The 18,146-nt window shown below is 43.3% G+C and overlaps 4 protein-coding genes across 11 annotated transcripts; 2 read left to right on the top strand and 2 right to left on the bottom strand.

The window, feature by feature from the left end:
- Positions 1-83: 83 nt before the first annotated feature.
- Positions 84-3,555, bottom strand: LOC109524578 (zinc finger protein OZF-like). Of its 3 annotated transcripts, XM_019884552.1 has the most exons (3): positions 2,533-2,972; positions 1,967-2,004; positions 84-1,621 (listed from the first exon to the last, which is right to left on the bottom strand). In XM_019884552.1, exon 3 carries the CDS (start codon positions 1,536-1,538, stop codon positions 345-347), a length of 1,194 nt encoding a protein of 397 aa, XP_019740111.1. In that variant the 5' UTR covers positions 1,539-1,621; positions 1,967-2,004; positions 2,533-2,972; the 3' UTR covers positions 84-344. The 3 variants fall into 3 exon arrangements, with proteins under 3 accessions (XP_019740111.1, XP_019740112.1, XP_019740110.1); XM_019884553.1 differs by lacking the exons at positions 1,967-2,004; positions 2,533-2,972 and adding an exon at positions 3,137-3,555; XM_019884551.1 differs by lacking the exon at positions 1,967-2,004.
- Positions 3,556-4,992: 1,437 nt separating this feature from the next.
- On the top strand, positions 4,993-17,975 carry LOC109524549 (zinc finger protein OZF-like). Of its 6 annotated transcripts, none has more exons than XM_019884507.1 (4): positions 4,994-5,430; positions 6,483-6,511; positions 15,590-15,728; positions 16,419-17,975. In XM_019884507.1, exons 1-4 carry the CDS (start codon positions 5,307-5,309, stop codon positions 17,786-17,788), a joined length of 1,662 nt encoding a protein of 553 aa, XP_019740066.1. In that variant the 5' UTR covers positions 4,994-5,306; the 3' UTR covers positions 17,789-17,975. The 6 variants fall into 6 exon arrangements, with proteins under 6 accessions (XP_019740071.1, XP_019740066.1, XP_019740070.1 ...); XM_019884510.1 differs by lacking the exons at positions 4,994-5,430; positions 6,483-6,511 and adding an exon at positions 14,877-15,257 and having other exon boundaries at positions 15,576-15,607; positions 15,641-15,728; XM_019884512.1 differs by lacking the exon at positions 16,419-17,975 and having other exon boundaries at positions 4,993-5,430; positions 15,590-15,899.
- LOC109524596 (zinc finger protein OZF-like) lies at positions 7,994-10,304 on the top strand. Its single transcript, XM_019884577.1, has 2 exons — positions 7,994-8,776; positions 9,223-10,304. Exons 1-2 carry the CDS (start codon positions 8,653-8,655, stop codon positions 10,158-10,160), a joined length of 1,062 nt encoding a protein of 353 aa, XP_019740136.1. The 5' UTR covers positions 7,994-8,652; the 3' UTR covers positions 10,161-10,304.
- On the bottom strand, positions 11,200-14,065 carry LOC109524591 (zinc finger protein 771-like). Its single transcript, XM_019884571.1, has 2 exons — positions 13,539-14,065; positions 11,200-13,099 (listed from the first exon to the last, which is right to left on the bottom strand). Exons 1-2 carry the CDS (start codon positions 13,729-13,731, stop codon positions 12,186-12,188), a joined length of 1,107 nt encoding a protein of 368 aa, XP_019740130.1. The 5' UTR covers positions 13,732-14,065; the 3' UTR covers positions 11,200-12,185.
- Positions 17,976-18,146: the final 171 nt, after the last annotated feature.

The following is an 18,146-nucleotide window of genomic DNA, read 5'->3' as shown; positions in this document are numbered from 1 at the left end:
CAGGGAAGTTGTTTTGTGTGATGATTAGAAGAGTAAAGATTGTAGTTTGACAAACCAAATGGCAGGTAAGGAGAACGCTTTTCTCACGTTTGAACATGAGTCCCTTTATTTCAACGGTGACACAATTAGCCACCCAAACAACACTAGTAGAAACATTTTCACAAAACCAAAAACAGTGGGTACAATGCGGCATTTTATGAATAAAAAATAATAATTCAGAGCATGAACTGAATTGGTCGTTTACCACGTTCATTTGTTGACCGAGGATCCGCTTTATAGGGACTGCGGGGTAGCACGAGTCAATGATTCCCAATTCCAACATAGCCTCCGTTTCTTCCGCAGCTTTATTGACTGCTGCTCTTCCCACCGGTGCGCTTTTCTCTTTCTTCTGCATGTCTTCTTGTGTGCATTCTTAAAGCTGAGCTTCGAGAGAATCTTCTGTCACAAACTAAGCAGGAATAGGGCTTCTCCCCAGTGTGCGTTTTCATGTGTTGAGTCAAATTTGACCGCGCACTGAAACTGGAGTTGCAAACTGCGCAGGTGCAAGGTTTCTCCCCAGTGTGCGTCCTTATGTGCATTGTTAAACTTGCCTTTTTGGAGAATCTTTTACCACAAACGGAGCAGGCAAAAGACTTTTCTCTTGTGTGTGTTCTCATGTGTATAAGTAACTCTCCTCTGCCAACATATGTTTTGCCACAAATTGAGCAGGCAAAAGGTTTTTCCCCATTGTGCCTTCTTGTGTGTGTTGATAAATTTGCCTTCAAAGAGAAACTTTCCCCGCAAACTGAGCAGGTAAAAGGTTTTTCTCCCGTGTGTGTTCTTGTGTGTATGTTTAAATCGCCATTTTGGCTGAATGTTTTTCCACAAACTGCGCATACAAACGGTTTCTCCCCGGTGTGTGTCCTGAGGTGCGTCGCTAAACCGGTCTTCAAAAAGAATCTTTTGCCACAAACTAAGCAAGCAAAGGGTTTTTCTCCATTGTGTCTGCTTCTTGTGTGAGTTGTTAAGTTTGCCTTTAAGGAGAACCTTTTACCACAAAGGAAGCAGGCGAAAGGTTTTTCTCCAGTGTGCGTTCTCGTGTGCCTTGTCAAGCCACTCTTCAAAAAGAATCTCTTAGTGCAAACTAAGCAAGAAAAACTCTTTTCCCCATTGTGCCTGCTCCTTGTGTGCGTAGTTAAACCTGCCTTTAATGAGAACCTTTCGCCACAAACTGAGCAGACAAAAGGTTTCTCCCCAGTGTGTGTTTTGGTGTGTCTCGTCAATGAGAACTTGTTGGAAAACATTTTGCCGCAGTCGGAACATTTGAGGAATTTCTTCTCTGTGTGTTGAGTCATTCCACCTTTCGAGTGTCCCTCATCTTTACAAGGGTGCGCCATGACGTCGTCACCTTCTGTTGGTGAAGCTAAGAGGCCATTTGATTGCGGTCCTTCACGCTGGATTCCATCACCTCCTTCACTCTTCACAGTAACACCAGTCAATGGAAATTCTGTGATTTCATCCTCCTGCTCTTCTTCTTTAACGTGGCGGCCCTCTGGCATGCCTTCCGCTCTCCCGTGAGATAGATTCGGCAACTCCTCTTTGATTTGGGGGCACCACTGCTGCTCAAGACATTTACTGACGTCTGCAAAACAAGGCAAACACACATGGTTTGGTTAATTTCAGCTTTTCTCATGTTGCGACTATGTCGTCGCGTATCATCTTTTCAGGATAAGCAATGTTTAGGATATCCTTCCCTGATCCTCAGATAATTGGGTGTTGCAGCAGTTAGCAGTTCTACAAGAGGGATACTATTGCTCGTGCTCATCTGTCAATGACACAGGGAGAATGTTGCAGATGGCAATTGTGGGTGGAGGAGAAAGACGCTAAGCCAACAACAAGCGAATCCGCAGAAAGAGAACGCTGTGACAATCTCTCAACACACTGACAATCCATACATGTGACCGCTCCGAAAGAGACCGCCGCTCACACGTCGCACAGGCAATGATGTTCCAGGACAGCAAACGCCTGTAATCAATTCCGTGGTTATCAGTGACCCAACTGGAAAGATATTTTTTTTCAGAATAGATTATTCCATCGATTATTTCACTGATTAGTCAAATGATGGAATTTAAAAAATTGATTTTGCATTAAAATGTTTTTGCAAATTCTTCCCCCTCACCCACCATGAGTGCTTTTTACTAAAAAAATATTGCTGGTTATTGGACATTGTCTAATGATTAAACAAACTCTACAAGGGAGGCAGGGAAGTTTGACACTTTGAATTTACTTTGGAATTTGTTGCCATTTTTTGGCATTCTATAGAACATTTGTCAATTAATTTGACGATTAAGTGTTGATGATTCGATTAACTTTTACATGTCTACATACAGTGTAGTACGTATTTTATTAAATGTGGACAAATATATATTTGTGTCTATGTATGTCGTTGATTGCGACTGAAAACAAATATTCGAAGAAAGTACTTGCACATGTGACTTACTCCCTGTACCTCTACAAAGTACTGACGAAACAAGTGAAAATGAGAGCACCAACCTGCTCCGTCTAAGACAGGATGAGTCCCCTTCAAAACAGTGTCCCAGCTTTGTCTATCGATTTCTTTTTACAGATTAAATTCCTCCTCGTACGCTTCTTTTTTCACTAGCTTTGCGCACATTTTCATACGACAATAACAACACGTTCTGCTGAGCGACTTGTGCACAAGGGCTGCGTTTTGTTTGCAGCGAGCATCTTAGCTAAAATAAGCTAGTCTAGGCCGCGAAGCTCTAACGCGCAACAAAATTACTTTGCGCGGGCACAGATATCGAAATAATGACGTTTTAGTCCAGTAAAGTAGTGATGGACTTCACGTGTCGACCCCACAGTACGTTCGGTACTAATTCTGGAAAATTATTAGTGAAGCTTATGTGACGTCGTAAAGACCTGTATGCGGAAGGGTGTCTCAATAGAAAGTAGTACGGCAAACTTACTCGGACAAATTACGGGCCAGGGCCGCTCACCTGTTAATATATAATTAAATCTTACATTACTTATAAACGCTAAAATTAGTCAATCGGTCAGCGAGCATACTGTGTGGGGGTAAAGTGTTGTGATTATCGTGGGAAAATGTGCGTCAACTGTGCTAAAGAAGTGAACAAACCTGCTCCTTGGAACACAACTTGAGCCCTCAAAACAACATCCAGTAGCTGTTTCCCGTCATCCTCTTTTGTTCGACAAAGTTTCTCCTCGTACTCTTCTGCCGCTCTATCACACGTTTTCACACGGTAAACACTTTCAACTCAAGCTCGGAATTCTGCCGAGCGATGTATTATTGTGTTGGGTTTGCAACTAGCGCCCTAAACTAAGATAGCTCCAGAAGCTTTAAGAAACGCTGAGAGGAGTACATCCGGACACGAAGTTTGGACACATCGTGTTGTTGTCCAGTTCGATAAAAATTGACGGACTGCATCGACGCATCGCTACACTCAGTACGAACGCAGAAAAAATGATTCGGCGTAGCTTGGGTGTTTGCGTCAACCGTAAGCAAGATGCGGAAGTGTACCGGCACAAAAATCAGTGAGTACGCGCCGCCATGGCCGTCCTTTTCCCCCTTCGATTACAAACGCACATTACGGTTCAGGAGGGGGCGGCAACGTTCGTTAAACGTTATCTTTGGGAGCCGACCTTATATCCAATGCGTTTCTTTATAGCGTATATTTTGGGCGTGCCACACTTGCTACAGCAAAAGTAAAGACAGAAGCAATGTGTTTTTTTGTACATGTAGTTGCGTTGGGATTGTGGCTTCGTATTCCTGTTCGTGAATGTGGCACAAAGTTTGACCCAAAGGCCTCGCCGTACTGTTTCCGCTGCAGCTCTACTTCCGTTTACGTACTCCTTTAACCACGCGCGTTTCATGAAATAAGTCTTCCCGCATGACTACTTAAAGCACTAAAGCCTCGGCAGAGTACGTTCATCTGTCCTAAAGCGTTATTCAATAAGTATTCGTGCCCGGATACACTCGTCTCAGTCCACATTGAGGCTTTTTGGGCGCGTTTGGCTGAGCACAGTTTGTTAAACTGCGAACAAATACAATAGATTGGTTCTTTATCATCACGTCGCTAAGCAGAAATCAAGTGTGACCTTCAAGTGTGAGTTTCGCGCAAAAATGAGTGCAAAAAGGGTGAAAGAAGAGTACGAAGAGGAACTTTGTGTAGCAGACAAACGACAACGTCAGTTACTTTAAGGGACCCAAATAAAACTTAAGAACATTGAAAATGTTGAAATGGGATCACAATTTCAAGGTTTTTAACAGCTTTCTTATTTTTACAGGCAGATATAGAACGAGAACATACAGCCAACTCTTTCAACAACACACAAAGATGGGTTTTGTCTTTGAAGATTTACATTTGTGAATTTAAAGGTTTGTAAGAAACATGATCAGATTAATTAAATTTTAATTTTATGGATAACACTAGAAGGAATAGCATCAAAACCCACAGCAAACTGTTTAGGCGTTGCATGTATTTGAAAGCGCTCAAGGAATTCCTGATCAGTAACACTGCGCAAGCATTGAACAATTGGCTCAACCAATTAATATGATAAACCATTCCTGAAAAAAATATGGATTTGTTCTTGTAAAGTATATCCCTGTTATTCCAAATAGAATAATGGTGTGGTGAAAAGTTGTTCTTGTAAAGTACTGGCAAAGCAAGTAATGCCGATTTATGGAATTTGACAGTCAAACAGGGAATTTTTTCCCGATGTTATAATTTAACATCGAATAATAACTTTAGTCCACCAGTCTGAGAGAAAATATAATTCGTAACGCAATTCCAAATGGAATCTCGATTATTAAAAATATCTAATCCAGTTAATCTTGAAAATTGTTCAGAAATTGTAAATTTCCCCAGTGTGGGACAAATAAAGGATATCTCATCTCATCTCATCTCAGAAACATTCCGTCTGCGGTTCGAGGACGATTCCGTGACGTCATTTGATGTGAGCCAATCACACCTGGAGACGCAATAAAATCACTTCCTGGATGTCGCGATTTTTCCTCCGAAACCTTTGCAGCCTCTTCCCGATGACTACACGCTGTTAATTATCATTCCTGTAAACCAGGAAGAACGACTCGACACATTACGACCCATCACCACTTTACTAGACTCAAAGATCACTGATGGATTGTTTGTGTCTGGGTAAATTCGTTTCGCTGCGTGTAAAAGCTTCTTCAGGTTTTTTTTTAGCTTAGCTTGTTAGCCGCTAACAAAGAGGTGTTTGTTTTCCACACGTCGCTAAGTAGTGTAAAGTGTTGTGAATATCGTGTGAAAATGTGTGCAAAAAGTGCAAAAGACGAATACAGAGAGGAACTTTCTGGGATAAAAGAGAAGAACGAGCGACGTCATCTACTGGACGCTGTTTTCAAGAATCCTCAAATTTTATTACACAAAGCAGGTTTGTTCACTTCCTCGTCTCACTTGTTTAGTTCCTATTTTATATATTTAAACATTTTCATATAACTTCGATCGAAGTAAAGCCTCATTTGTGTATTGAATTATATCACAGGGGGTGACTCCCAACACGGCGGCTGTGTTCGGAATCTGTCATTCGTTTATACACTCGGGTTTTTTTTTCATTCATTCATTTTCCAAGCCGCTTATCCTCATATAGGTCATCTCAAAATCGGGACAGTCTAACGCTTAACACCACATGACATTATGTCCAAAAATTGGGATTAAACATTAGCAAAATATGTGTGAACATCTGTACTAATGGCCACTTCCACTATCTGAAAATAGTAAAATGAGAGCCAGTATTACGGATACTTTTCAAGTTAATCTTATTGTTTTTTTGTTTTTTTTCTTGAAGCGCTTTAGACTGTCCTCATCAAATCTCTGTATACTGAGTACAGAGAAGGGTATGAGATAATCATTCTGAAAATTACGGGTAATTTATGTTTTCACACTCGCTTGGGTCACAGGTGCCATCAACTTTCAGAGTTAAAATATGTCAGCTGCCTCATCTGCCACAGCCTCAGTTAGGATGCATCCCATGATGCAAAGGAGTTCCCAAACTCAATTGACATTTGCAGCTTTTTGGGGTCAGTGGGTTGGAGGGCGGGGCGTTCTCTTGTATATTTGCGATGAATCACTGACATAAATTTATAACTCAATTTACATTTACTGTGACCATGTTAACATCCTGAATCTGTACAATACTGTAGTTATGATGATGTGCCCTCGTGATTAGGTGGAGCCTTGAGAATCCAGGTGGATGACCTTGGATTTTTCCCATTGCTTGTGATGGTGTTTGTCATCCGGACAACTGAGGATTTTTTTTGTTTGTGCTTACAGTCACAGAGCTGCTCTACTTGACCCTTATCATTGTAAATGTTCCTGATAAACATTGCCGAAAACATCGATGAATGATACACAACACTGAGGTCATCACATGAGACTTGACAGAGCAAAGTTTGAGGTTAATTTGTGTTTTCTTGTGTCCTGCAGACGCCACTGAAGGAGCTCTTCATCTTGATGTGAAAGAAGAGGAGGAGGAGGCTGAGATCACCAAGTTTCCATTGACTGTCATTGTGAAGAGTGAAGATGATGATTATGACGAAGAAGGTGACGGAGACAACTGTGAAGGTCCACAAGCAGACAGCCTCTTAGCTCCACTATCAGAAATTGACGACATGACATCACACTCCCCTGACACTGATGATGATGATGACGATGATGATGATGATGAAGATTCTCAAGGTGATAAGACATGTCACACGGACAAGAAGCATGTGAAATGCATACAGTGTGGGAAAACCTTTAGTTCAAAGTGGAATTTGAAGGTTCACCTGAGGAGTCACCAAGGAGAGAAACCTTTCACCTGTTCCGATTGCGGTAAAAGATTTACGAATAAGGGAAATTTGAACGTGCACACAAGAATACACAACGGGGAAAAACCCTTTTCCTGCTCAGTGTGTGGTCTCAGAGTAACTCAAAAGAGTGGTTTAACCACTCATATGAGAATACACACTGGAGAGAAACCTTTTACCTGCTCGGTGTGCGGGAAAAGCTTCTCCATCAAGGGTCATTTAAGAAGGCACACCAGGACACACACTGGAGAGAGGCCCTTTGCGTGCTTGGTTTGTGGCAAAAGGTTCTCTATCAAGGGGCATTTAAGAACGCACACCAGCATACACACGGGTGAAAAACCTTTTGCCTGCTCCATCTGCACCTTTAGTTTCAGTGAGCGCTCAAAATTGGCCAAACACATGAGAACACACTCTGGAGAAAAACCCTTTTCCTGCTTAGTTTGTGGGAAGAGATTCTCCGCTAAGACGAGTTTAGTAAGACACGCAAGACTCCACAGTGGAGGCAACCCCGTCGCCTGCTCAGTGTGCAACTTAAGTTTCAGCGATCGGTCTGGATTGACTGAGCACAAGAGAACGCACACTGGAGAGAAGCACTTTTGCTGCTCGGTGTGTGGTAAAAGATTCACTCAAAGAGTGCACTTGACATCCCACACAAGAATACACACTGGCGAGAAGCCGTTCGGTTGCAGTGTGTGTGAGAGAACGTTCTCTCGTAAGGATCAGGTTAAGAGACACAAGTGTGCTGGTGAGAAGAGCAGTGGCCAGTGAAGCTTGGGAGAAACTGTGATGAAACAAAGTGGACAGGTTATCCCGAATAAAATGCAAGATTAATTTTTGTGAAGTCATTTGTGAGATTGTTGTGTCTTTTTACTGCTGACAAACATTCCTCACAGGCGTAAATGAATGTCACTTTCCGTCTTTTAGTGTGTCCACTCACTCGCTTGATCTGTAATCTTCAATAGTAATACAATTTTGGAGGCTGCATCCATCCATAATCTGAACCGCTTATTCTCACGAGGGTCAGGGGCGGGTTGGAGCCTCTCCCAGCCGTCTTCGGGCAGTAGGCGGGGTACGCCCTGAACTAGTTCCCAGCCAATCGCATCACACACGTCGACAAAACAATCATTTGCACTCGCCATCACACACAAGGACAATTCAGAGTGTTCCAGGAGCCCGGAGTTCCGGGGAAAACCCACACAGGAACGTCGAGAACATACAAACTCTGAACACAGTAGACCAAAGTTGAAATGACACCTCCACACCTGCAGGATGCGCTGTTGACTTAAAACTGCCTTGTCTTTTTTGGGGGAGAGTGGAGGAGGGTGTGTCATCACAACAGTTTTTTTCTTTCTTAATTCGGTTTAACTGAAACTGTTTTCATCCTGCGAATAAAAGCTTTTGGCCATCACCATGCACTATTTCTCAGCTACTTTATCTCGCCGCTTTTGCCAATATTGGTGGTAGAATGCAGTTTGATCAAATGGATCTGCCGTACTACTTCCGCCTCAGCTTTGCTTCGGTTTGAGTAACCTAACCAAACGAGCTTGACGGAATAAATCTTCCTAAATAAGTACTGAACGTAGCAAAGCCTTGACACGGTACGTCCCATCACGACCTCTCCGGACTAAGGATCAGTTATCAGATCTTCATGTCCGAGAAAACTCGTTTGGGGGGCGGTTGGAAATTCCCGAGTTTGCTTAGTTTACGGCCTAGCTTGATAGCCGCTAACAAAGACACGCGTTTGCAATCAACGCATCGCGGAGCAGAGTTCAAGTGGGAGTGTCAAGTGTTGTGCTTGTCGTGTGACAATGTGTGCAAAACGCGTGAAAGAAGAGTACGAGGAGGAACCTTGTCGACCAGAAGAGGAGATCGAGCCACAGCGTCAAAGGGACGCCGGGTTCAGCGAGCCTCCAGACTTGTTGCACACCGCGGGTTTGTTCACCGCTTACTTTGCATTTTCAACAATTGTCTTTTTTTCTTCATTTTATCTGGAACGTCGTCTGGTTGTGATAAGAATCGCTGACGTACGTTTAATAGAGTTATTTACATTAAGTATTTAAATAAAACATGGTTCCACTCTGTACTTTGGAGCTCCGATGGTGTGCCCTCGTGATTATTGTGGACGCCTGATAATCCAGTTTGATGTCACGACACGATGAATGACGCTTACACTGTTTATCATCCTGAAAATTGCTTGCGTTGCACTTTGATCGACCGAATTGCTGAAATAGCTTTAAACGGAACTTCGAGTGTGATTCGCGGACATCGAAAGCTTGACTTGACAAAATCACCTCTCCGGCAGTTTAGACTACAACGGCGTGCTCACTGGCCTCTCTAAATTGTCTTGCCATGTGCGTTTGTCTTCTCGTGACCCGCAGACGTCAATGAAGGAGAGCTTCGTTTAGAGCAACAGGAGTGGCGCTCCAGGGTGGAGCTGCGGGAGCCGCAGCCTCCCCAGGTCAAAGTGGAAAAGGAGGAGTCTGATATCACCGAGTTGCCATCCACTTGCGTCATTGTGAAGATTGAAGATGAGGACGGAAAAGAGCGCGATGAAGACCAATGTGGGGTATCTCCAGGAGACAGCCTCTTCGCTCCACTATCAGATAGTGACGACACAACGTCACACTCTTCTGACACCGATGTGACATGTCACGCTGACATACAATGGGTGACATGTTCTCAGTGCGACAAAACCTTTTCCAAGAAATCGTCACTAAAAAGACACACGAGAACGCACGATGGAGATAATCAATTAAATTCTTCAGACGATGGTAAAAGATTTGCTCAGAAGGCAGAGGGTAAGCCTTTTGCCTGCTCAGTCTGCCGCTTAAGTTTCCGAAGGCGTTGCAATTTAATTACACACGCAAGAACGCACACCGGAGAGAAACCTTTTGCCTGTCTCGTTTGTGCAAAAAGATTTGCACGCAAGGGACCCTTGAGCGTTCACATGCGAACGCACACTGGCGAGAAACCTTTTGCATGCTCACTATGCAGTAAAAGATTTGCTCGTAAGGCACATTTGAACATACACACAAGAACGCACACAGGAGAGAAACCTTTTGCTTGTTCGGTCTGCAACTTACATTTCAGTGAACGTTCAGGATTGGTGCTGCACACGAGAACGCACACTGGGGAGAAGCCCTATTCCTGTTCAGTTTGTGGCAAAAGATTCGCCCAAAGTCGCAATTTGACAACACACAGAAGAACGCACACTGGGGAGAAGCCATTCCGCTGCAGTGTGTGTGATGAACAGTTCTCTTATAAGTACCAGATGAACAAACATAAGTGTGCCGGTCGGACAAGCAGCAATCAGTAAAGCTGCAGCACTTTCAGTAAAACTGAAGAAAGACTAAAAGGAGCGAGCTCAGAAAGTTTTGAGTTTTTATGGTGAAATGGAAAAGTATGTGGTGACCCCCCCCCCTCCGCCCCCCGGCTCGCTCTCCGTTCAGCGTTCATCTATTCATGTGAGTTTTTATGGTGAAATGGAAAAGTATGTGGTGAGCCCCCTGCCCCCGGCTCGCTCTCCGTTCAGCGTTCGTCTGTTCATATATTTAAAAAATGCAGCCTATCCTCTGTTATTATTTTGAATTCACCCATTTGCTGTTTTGGGCTTAGGCCAAAGCAACGAAAACGTTCCTTCGGGCCATGTATTCGCCTACCAAAAGGAGGGACTTCATTCAAGCAACAGTATTACTTTGCTGCCATCTTGTGGCACTTGTTGGCAGTTAGATTTGTTGAAAGGTGTGGAAATTACTCCAACGGTTCACTGGGTTATGCGATTCTGAATAAAATACAAGTTCATCAAGCGTCTATGATTTGTGTTTCTTTTCAACTGAGATTCAACACTCGTTGTTTGTTTCATTTTAAACCACTCCCTTTGGGTTCCATCCGAAGGGAAACATGGTATTTCCTTCCACTGATCGACGCTTTCTCATTCAGGCCACTTTCATCCTGGCTGGAGGAAATCAAGACCTGGATGGCACCAAATCTCTTGAATTTCAATGAAAAGAAGACAGAAGTGATGGTGTTTGGTCCCAGTGGTGTCGACTTGGGCCCCCTGGCTCCCAATCTTAAACCATTGTTAAATCCAGCGCCTTTCATTTTAGGAAGCTGGCTAAAGTAAAGCCTCTCCTTTGAAACCGTAATTCATGCCGTCCTCCCATCTCGTCTGGATTACTGTCATGTACCTTATATTTATACATACTGCACCATTATGTTCTACTTCTTAAACCCATTGAAAACATTTGAACACAAATGGCATACAATGTACGGAAACACATGTGGTAGTGTCTATGTACATGCACATCCCTGCATAAGAGGCACAGCACACTTGCATCAAGTAATTGAGTCGTCACTCCCAGTTGAAGTTTATTGTGAAACTGACACATGAGAGTTAACATTGTATATTTAAGCACCAAAATGCTCAACCAAACTAGTCTCACAACGTCCGCCTGTCTAATGTTAACATACAATGGCAACAGAAAATATAATATTGACGTTATGGTAATTACCAACCTTCACAAATGAATTTAATACACACAGAGCAGTATCACATTAAAAAAAGATAAGACTGAAACACCGTATACACCAACATCTTCAGCGAAACCACAGAGAACATGACTTTGAGGCACGTCCAGTCTCTTTTGCCTGCGCTTCTTTGTCACAAGTACACTGCATTTCCGTCCAATATAGGTCAGGGCTGTCCCGCATGTTTTGGCACAAACCACTACTGATCTGAAGGAAAGACACTCTCAATTCAGACTTGCCTGGACAATACACAGCACTGTAAAAACAAACCAAAAAATAAACAAACAAATGAAAAAGGATGGCGTCAAAATCTGTGGGCGTGAAAGGTGAGTCACAATGTAGTTGAGGGCAGTCGCTCCTCTGAGAGGACGTGGACTTCAGAGCCGCATCAGCATGCCTGTGAGTCCCAATGCGGGCAAAAAAAAAAACAAACAAACATCTAAAAATACAACTGGCTGCTGGACAGATGGACAGATGGTAGACTGTGTCCTTTCTTTGCCGGGCTCAAGAGGTGGAGCACTTGTGCACACCTTTCACGGCTCCATCTCGCCTTGTATGGTTGAAGGCATGGGCTGATTCTCCGTGTCGTGTGCAACACCAAACATCCAGAAGAGTCCAAGTTGAATTGACCTTGCGCGATGAAAATGAGTATAGGTAATATTTTTGGGTGACAAACCATTGAAGGAGGGTTCTTTTGTCTCATTTCTCTTCTGTTAACCGGACCATAATCTTGTCAATATTGTTCAAACAATACCATTACTGATGGCACTCAATTAAAACAAAGATGAAAATTCGATATTTTGTGATGAATTCATCACTTCTCATCAGCGCACACGTGTTTGTTCCTCTCCGACTCGCTCGAGAAATGTTCTTCACACATGTTGCAACGAAATGCTTTCTCACCAGCATGTGTTCTTCTGTGTCTGACCAAATTGACATGGAGAGAGAAACTTTTACCACACACTGAGCAGGAGTAAGGTTTTTCCCCAGTGTGCGTTCTCATGTGTGGGACTAATGACGAACGTTGACTGAAACTTAAGTTGCAGAATGAACAGGCAAAAGGTTTCTCTCCGGTGTGTGTTCTAATGTGCGATCTTAAATGTCCTTTCTGAGTGAAGCCTTTGCCACAAATGGAACAGGCAAAAGGTCTCTCTCCAGTGTGTATTCTTGTGTGTATTCTTAAATCTCCCTTTATCCGGAACCTTTTCCCACAAACGGAACACGCAAAAGGTTTTTCTCCGGTGTGTGTGGTAATGTGTCTTTTCAGTGAGGACTTGTTGAAAAAAGTATTGTCGCATTGAGAACATTTCACACGCTTGTTGTCAGTGTGACCTGTCCGATCACCTTTGGAGTGCTCATCGTCAGCATCAGTGCCAGAAGACTGTGACGTTATTTCGTCGCTTTCTGATAGTGGAGCTAACAGGCTCTCTGCCTGTGATCCTCCACGGCGGTTTCCAGCACCTTCGACTGCCACGCGTTGACTTGAGCTGCTGGTCGGAGGCTCAGCCTGTCTGGCCTCCTCACGCCGACCTGCGCCTTCATTTTCATTCTTCAAAGGGATGCCAGGAAATGGGAACTTGAAGATATCGGCCTCCTCCTCTTCCTCTTTCACGTGGAGCATCTCCGGATTCTCTTCTTCTTTAACAAGAAGTGCTGGCATATTTTCCTGTTTATCATGAGGAGACTCTGGCACTTGCAGTTCAGGATGAACATTTTCTTCACTGGCACCTACAGGAAACAAGAGGGCAAAAACACATGGCGTGTTAACATGCAGCTTTGCTCAGTCAAGATTGTCCTGATCCAATCCCATGCTCGGAAACCAGGGGCAGATCGCGTAAGGTAAAGTTTTCAGGTGAAAGAGAGCGAGAACGCTCTTGTCTGACAAGCTATCTTGCTCAGATGGGAGGTGAACCGTCTTCTACAACCTAAACCTGAACTATATTTTGTTCAGGTTTAACTTTTTTAATGAACTGTGTCAATTCAATTATAAACAAAGATTACACACTACAAAGAGAAAACTCGTACGTAGATCTGGGGATTTGTGTGACGTACCACAGTGCCCGGATGTTGGGCTTCAACGGTTTCATTGAGAAAAGAAATAAACAGTGGCATATTGTTACGAATAGAAAGTAGTTGCCATACATTTGAGAGTCGGAAGTGGACAAACCTGGTCTGTGCGGATCAGCGTGAGGCATAAAAACAGCGTCTAGTAGTCGCCGTTGTCGCTCGTTCTCCTCTTTGGTTCGACAAAGTTCCGCCTCGTACTCTGCTATCGTCCTTTCAAACACAGCAAATATTTCTTCCACCGCCGCACTGAGTCGGGCATTCAGCAACGCTCTGAGCATTTCCACTTTACACATTTTCGCAGTCAGTTACTATTTACATTCACACTTGATTTCTGCTTCGCGATGTTTCGTGAGCGAAAGCGTCGGTTTGCGGCTAGCAAGCTATGCTAAAATCAGCTAAACTCAATGGAGAAGGTTCAATGTGGATTGAGGCCACTCGAGGCAAGTTTATCCAGGTATGATTTTTTTACGATGTATTACTTAAGTGAAGTACCAATGTGCGTACTGCATCGAGGTTTCGGTATGTGCAGTACTAATTGGAGAAATAATTATTTTGTGAGGCGCGTTTAGTTCCATAAATTATGAGGAGAGCTGCAGAGGTATTTGTACGGCAAAGCCGTTTGGACAAACCAGTTTTAAATTGCCACTGTCCACAAAACATGACTGAAATGAAAAGATTTCAAAGGGAACACTTGGAACCAGGAAAACGTTACGAATTGCATTGAATTCTACAATACGCTCTGTACTTCTTTTTCTGATGTAACCCAAACGGGCCGACCCGAAAATACCAGAAGTACAGGTCGTTTAACATATGGCGGTGTTTGTTAAATGTGTGTATGTTTGGTGCTCTCTACCGTCTTTGTTATTGATTTGTTGCTTTACTGTTGTATCTGTTAGTTGCTCCATGTACAGCACTTTGTGTGCAGCGATGGCTGTTTGAAAGTGGTGTTGAGTTGAGTGTATTTTTTTCTCTTTTCAACAATTGACGACTCAAATGCTCTAAAGCTCAGTGGTTCTGAGGTAAGTGTAGAATATAACATAGGCATGCTGTCGCTCCCTTTCTCCCTCTGCCCCCCCCCCTTGTCACTATCCCCAGCTTTATTTCATAGTAATTAGATCTCCTGTAGAAATGTTAAACAACCCAGGACAAAACACCTTTTTTAAACACCCCAACTTTTCAAGTCAACAAAATATTTGAACATATTGCCGTATCGATTGATCGCTTAAACATTAGGTCATACATGTTTTGGGCTTTGAACCGATGAGACCAAGATGAACTTCTACCAATTGTGAAACATGCTGGAGTTCAGGTCAGGGCTCTGGCTAATGTGGTTTCTTCTTCTTCGCGCTTCATGGCGTTAGACCTTATTTTGTCCAAGTGATAATGCCGTACTACGGCCTCTGTAGAGTCACTTCCGTGTGTATTTTTTTTAACTTCCGTGTGTAGTTGAGGTAACCGCTTGTGATTCATAAAATCATTCATGGCAAACTATAACTGAACGCGCTGCAGCCTCTTCAATGCAGTACGCCCTTCGATACTTCCCTCGAGTAAAATACAATTTATTTCATCTTCGTGTGCGGATAAACTCGTTTTGATGGACGTTGAAGCTTCCCAGGCTGGTTTGGCTGAATTTAGCTTCGTAGCTGCTAAGAAAGGCGTGTTTCGGCACATCGCTAGGCAGAGATCAAGTGCTGCGATTATTCTGTGCAAAAAAATATGAAAGAAGAGTACAACGAGGATTTTTCTGGAACAAAAGAGGAGTCTGGGCGACAACGTGAACTTGTATGGAAAAAGCTTCAAGATGAGCTATACAGAACAGGTCTGTTTACGTTTTAGTCTGCTGTATTTCGTTACTTATTCCTTTTTGTAGCAGCTTTCCTGTGTAAATTTCATCATGGAATCTTCATTATTGTGAAGCAAATTCAAACAAACAGGCAAACGCCTGACTAAATAGTGATTGCCACACTGCTAGCCTGGATAAGACAATATTAAAACGTTTTTAGCACTGTCACTTTTTAAAACCAAAAGCGTGTATGAACAAGAATACATGACATCAAAGTCCCACCACGAAACTAGAATGCACTTGACCAGACTGCATGTTTTGTCTTCTTGTGTCCTGCAGATGTCAGTGAACAAGACCTTGTTGGTGAGCTGCAGAAGGCAGAGCCCCACGTCAAAGAGGAAGAGAGGTCTGAGACCTTTCACATCAAAGAGGAAGAGGAGGAGGCTGATATCACAAAGTTTCCATTGACGGTTGTCATTGTGAAGAGGGAAGATGATGAAGACCAAGGTCAGTGGTTTCTGCTTCATCCCATTCAAGACAGTTCTCAGACCATCCGTTCTCTGCGCCCCTCATCTTCACTGGGGCTGCACAACATTGGGAAAGCAAGCGCTAACTGATTCTATTGCGATATTTAACATGCCCCTAAAAATATGTATATTTTAATTGAAAAAAAAAATCTTGTGAATTCGACCAAGTGCGGAAAGTCCTTCACTGGCTCCCTCAACATTTTAGAGTCCTTTAAAGTCCAGTCTTGAAATGTCCTGGCCCCACCTTACCTCTCTGAGCTCCTCCGCCCCTACACACCTGCCGGGTGCCTCAGGTCTTAAAGTTTCCATTAATTGGTGTTGTTATGAAGATGATGAAGAGTGAAGATGATGAAGTCCAAGGTTAGTGGTTACTGCCCCATTCAAGTCTCAGTTTGGATTGTGTTTGCAAGCAGCCTCAAATGGCTACACCGAGTCTATAAATCTGACATTGCTTTTGAATTGCAGTTAAACCGAATGCTTAAAAAAAAAAAAAAAAATGAAACATGACTGGACGAAAATGGTGGTACTGTAACTGAGTACTCTTGGGTGTTTTTAGCAGGGTTTTGGGTCGTATTTCTGTTGCGAGACAGTGAAAGAAGCTTTGTGGCTTATCAACATGCAATTTGAAAGTTTTGTGTAACCAAATGGAATGTCTTCCTCTGTCCGGCAGAGGTGAGTGAAAAGCATCTTCCTCCTGAGCTAAAGCAGTTGCAGTCATCTCAGATTAAAGAGGAGGAGGACACATCCCCCCACTTGAGAGACGAGGAGGAGGACATGCAAGAGATTCTCCACATGAAAAAGGAAGTGGCGCTGACCGATATCACCAAGTTGCCATCGACTGGTTTCCCTCTGAAGAATGAAAATGAAGTTAAAGGACAAAATGATGAGACCAGAGGGCACAAGTCTCAAAACTGCAGCATGACAGCAGAAGGTGATGGTGACCACTGCGGGGAATCCCAAGCAGACGGTCTCTTAGCGCCACTATCGGACAGTGACGACATAACGTCGCACTCTTCTTACACTGATGATGATGATGATGATGAAGAACACTCGAAAAGTGAAATGGCATGTCCCACTGACAAAAAGCATTGGCAATGTTCTCAGTGTGGCAAAAGTTTGGGTTCAAAGTGGGGCTTGAAAGGACACATGAGGTTGCACACTGGGGAAAAACCTTTTTCCTGCTCACTCTGTGGTAAAACATTTGCTTTCAAGGAACAACTGGGGAGGCACACAGCATTGCACACTGGAGAAAAACCTTTTGCCTGCTCTGTCTGTGGTAAAAAATTCCCGACGAAGACAGAATCAAAAACGCACACAAAGATACACACAGGGGAACAACCTTTTCCCTGCTCGATTTGTGGAAAAAGATTCCCTACACGGGGAAATTTGACGAGACACACAAGATCGCACACTGGGCAGAAACCTTTTTCCTGCTCAGTTTGTAGTCAACGATTCACTGCAAAGACAAGTTTAATCAAGCACACAAGAATTCACACTGGGGAGAAACCTTTCGCCTGCTTGGTGTGTGATCAAAGATTCTCTACACAGGGAAATTTAAAAAGACACACGAGGACGCACACTGGGGAGAAACCTTTTGCCTGCTCAGTTTGTGATCAGAAATTCTCGACACAGGAAAATTTCAAAAGACACACAAGAACACACACTGGGGAAAAACGTTTTGCCTGTTCCGTTTGTGGTAAAAGGTTCCATGTCAAGGCTCACCTAAAATCCCACACAATGACCCACACGGAGGAGAAACCTTTTGTCTGCTCGGCTTGCGGTAAAAGATTCTCTAGAACAGAAAATTTAAGAGCACACGCCAGAACTCACACTGGGGAGAAAGCGTTTGCCTGCTTGGTTTGTGGTAAAAGAGTTTCTACAAGGGGGTGTTTGAACAGACACGTTACGACGCACACAGGAGGGAAGGCTTTTCCCTGTTCGGTATGTGGGAAAAGATTCTCTGTCGAGAGATATTTAAAAAAGCATACAAGAACACACACAGCAGAGAAATCTTTTACTGGTTCATTTGTACAACTTTAGTTTGTGACCAGACGAGCTTTGTCTTGAGCAGACGGATCCGACCCCCTGCATTAGTTTTTGAAATGTTGGTAGGCCATGTGGTTTTTGTCTGAATCAGGGGTGAATGGACGTTTTTCTTTCATCTATTTTTCTCGTGTTTCTATTTGCGAGTAAGGCGAGCAATTGTATTAAAAGGACTTAAAGTTGAGACATGGAGTAATGAAGACAGTACTGGAATTAGGGCCTCCAGTATTCGGGCCACTTGTGGTTTTAAGTTCAATAAATATTCGATTAAAAAGTAAAGAGTAAAACCTATCTCCGCTGTTTTCTGTGACTGGCCTCTCAGTCTCCCTCAAATATCTTTCTTTCTGTCTTTCTT

This window comes from Hippocampus comes, unplaced genomic scaffold (genome assembly GCF_001891065.2).
Source record: "Hippocampus comes isolate QL1 unplaced genomic scaffold, H_comes_QL1_v1.1 scaffold21, whole genome shotgun sequence".
Taxonomy (NCBI): Eukaryota; Metazoa; Chordata; class Actinopteri; order Syngnathiformes; family Syngnathidae; genus Hippocampus; species Hippocampus comes.
This window is presented reverse-complemented; position numbering and strand designations above follow the sequence as displayed.

Excerpts from the sequence above, each read along its gene's own strand:
- LOC109524578 (XM_019884553.1), bottom strand. The coding sequence starts at position 1,538 with ATGCCAGAGGGCCGCCACGTTAAAGAAGAAGAGCAGGAGGATGAAATC.
- LOC109524549 (XM_019884507.1), top strand. The coding sequence starts at position 5,307 with ATGTGTGCAAAAAGTGCAAAAGACGAATACAGAGAGGAACTTTCTGGG. Across the intron at positions 5,431-6,482 it reads AATTTTATTACACAAAGCAG|ACGCCACTGAAGGAGCTCTT; the intron begins GTTTGTTCACTT and ends TGTGTCCTGCAG. Across the intron at positions 15,729-16,418 it reads GGAAGATGATGAAGACCAAG|AGGTGAGTGAAAAGCATCTT; the intron begins GTCAGTGGTTTC and ends TCTGTCCGGCAG.
- LOC109524596 (XM_019884577.1), top strand. The coding sequence starts at position 8,653 with ATGTGTGCAAAACGCGTGAAAGAAGAGTACGAGGAGGAACCTTGTCGA. Across the intron at positions 8,777-9,222 it reads AGACTTGTTGCACACCGCGG|ACGTCAATGAAGGAGAGCTT; the intron begins GTTTGTTCACCG and ends CGTGACCCGCAG.
- LOC109524591 (XM_019884571.1), bottom strand. The coding sequence starts at position 13,731 with ATGTGTAAAGTGGAAATGCTCAGAGCGTTGCTGAATGCCCGACTCAGT. Across the intron at positions 13,100-13,538 it reads CGCTGATCCGCACAGACCAG|GTGCCAGTGAAGAAAATGTT; the intron begins GTTTGTCCACTT and ends TGTTTCCTGTAG.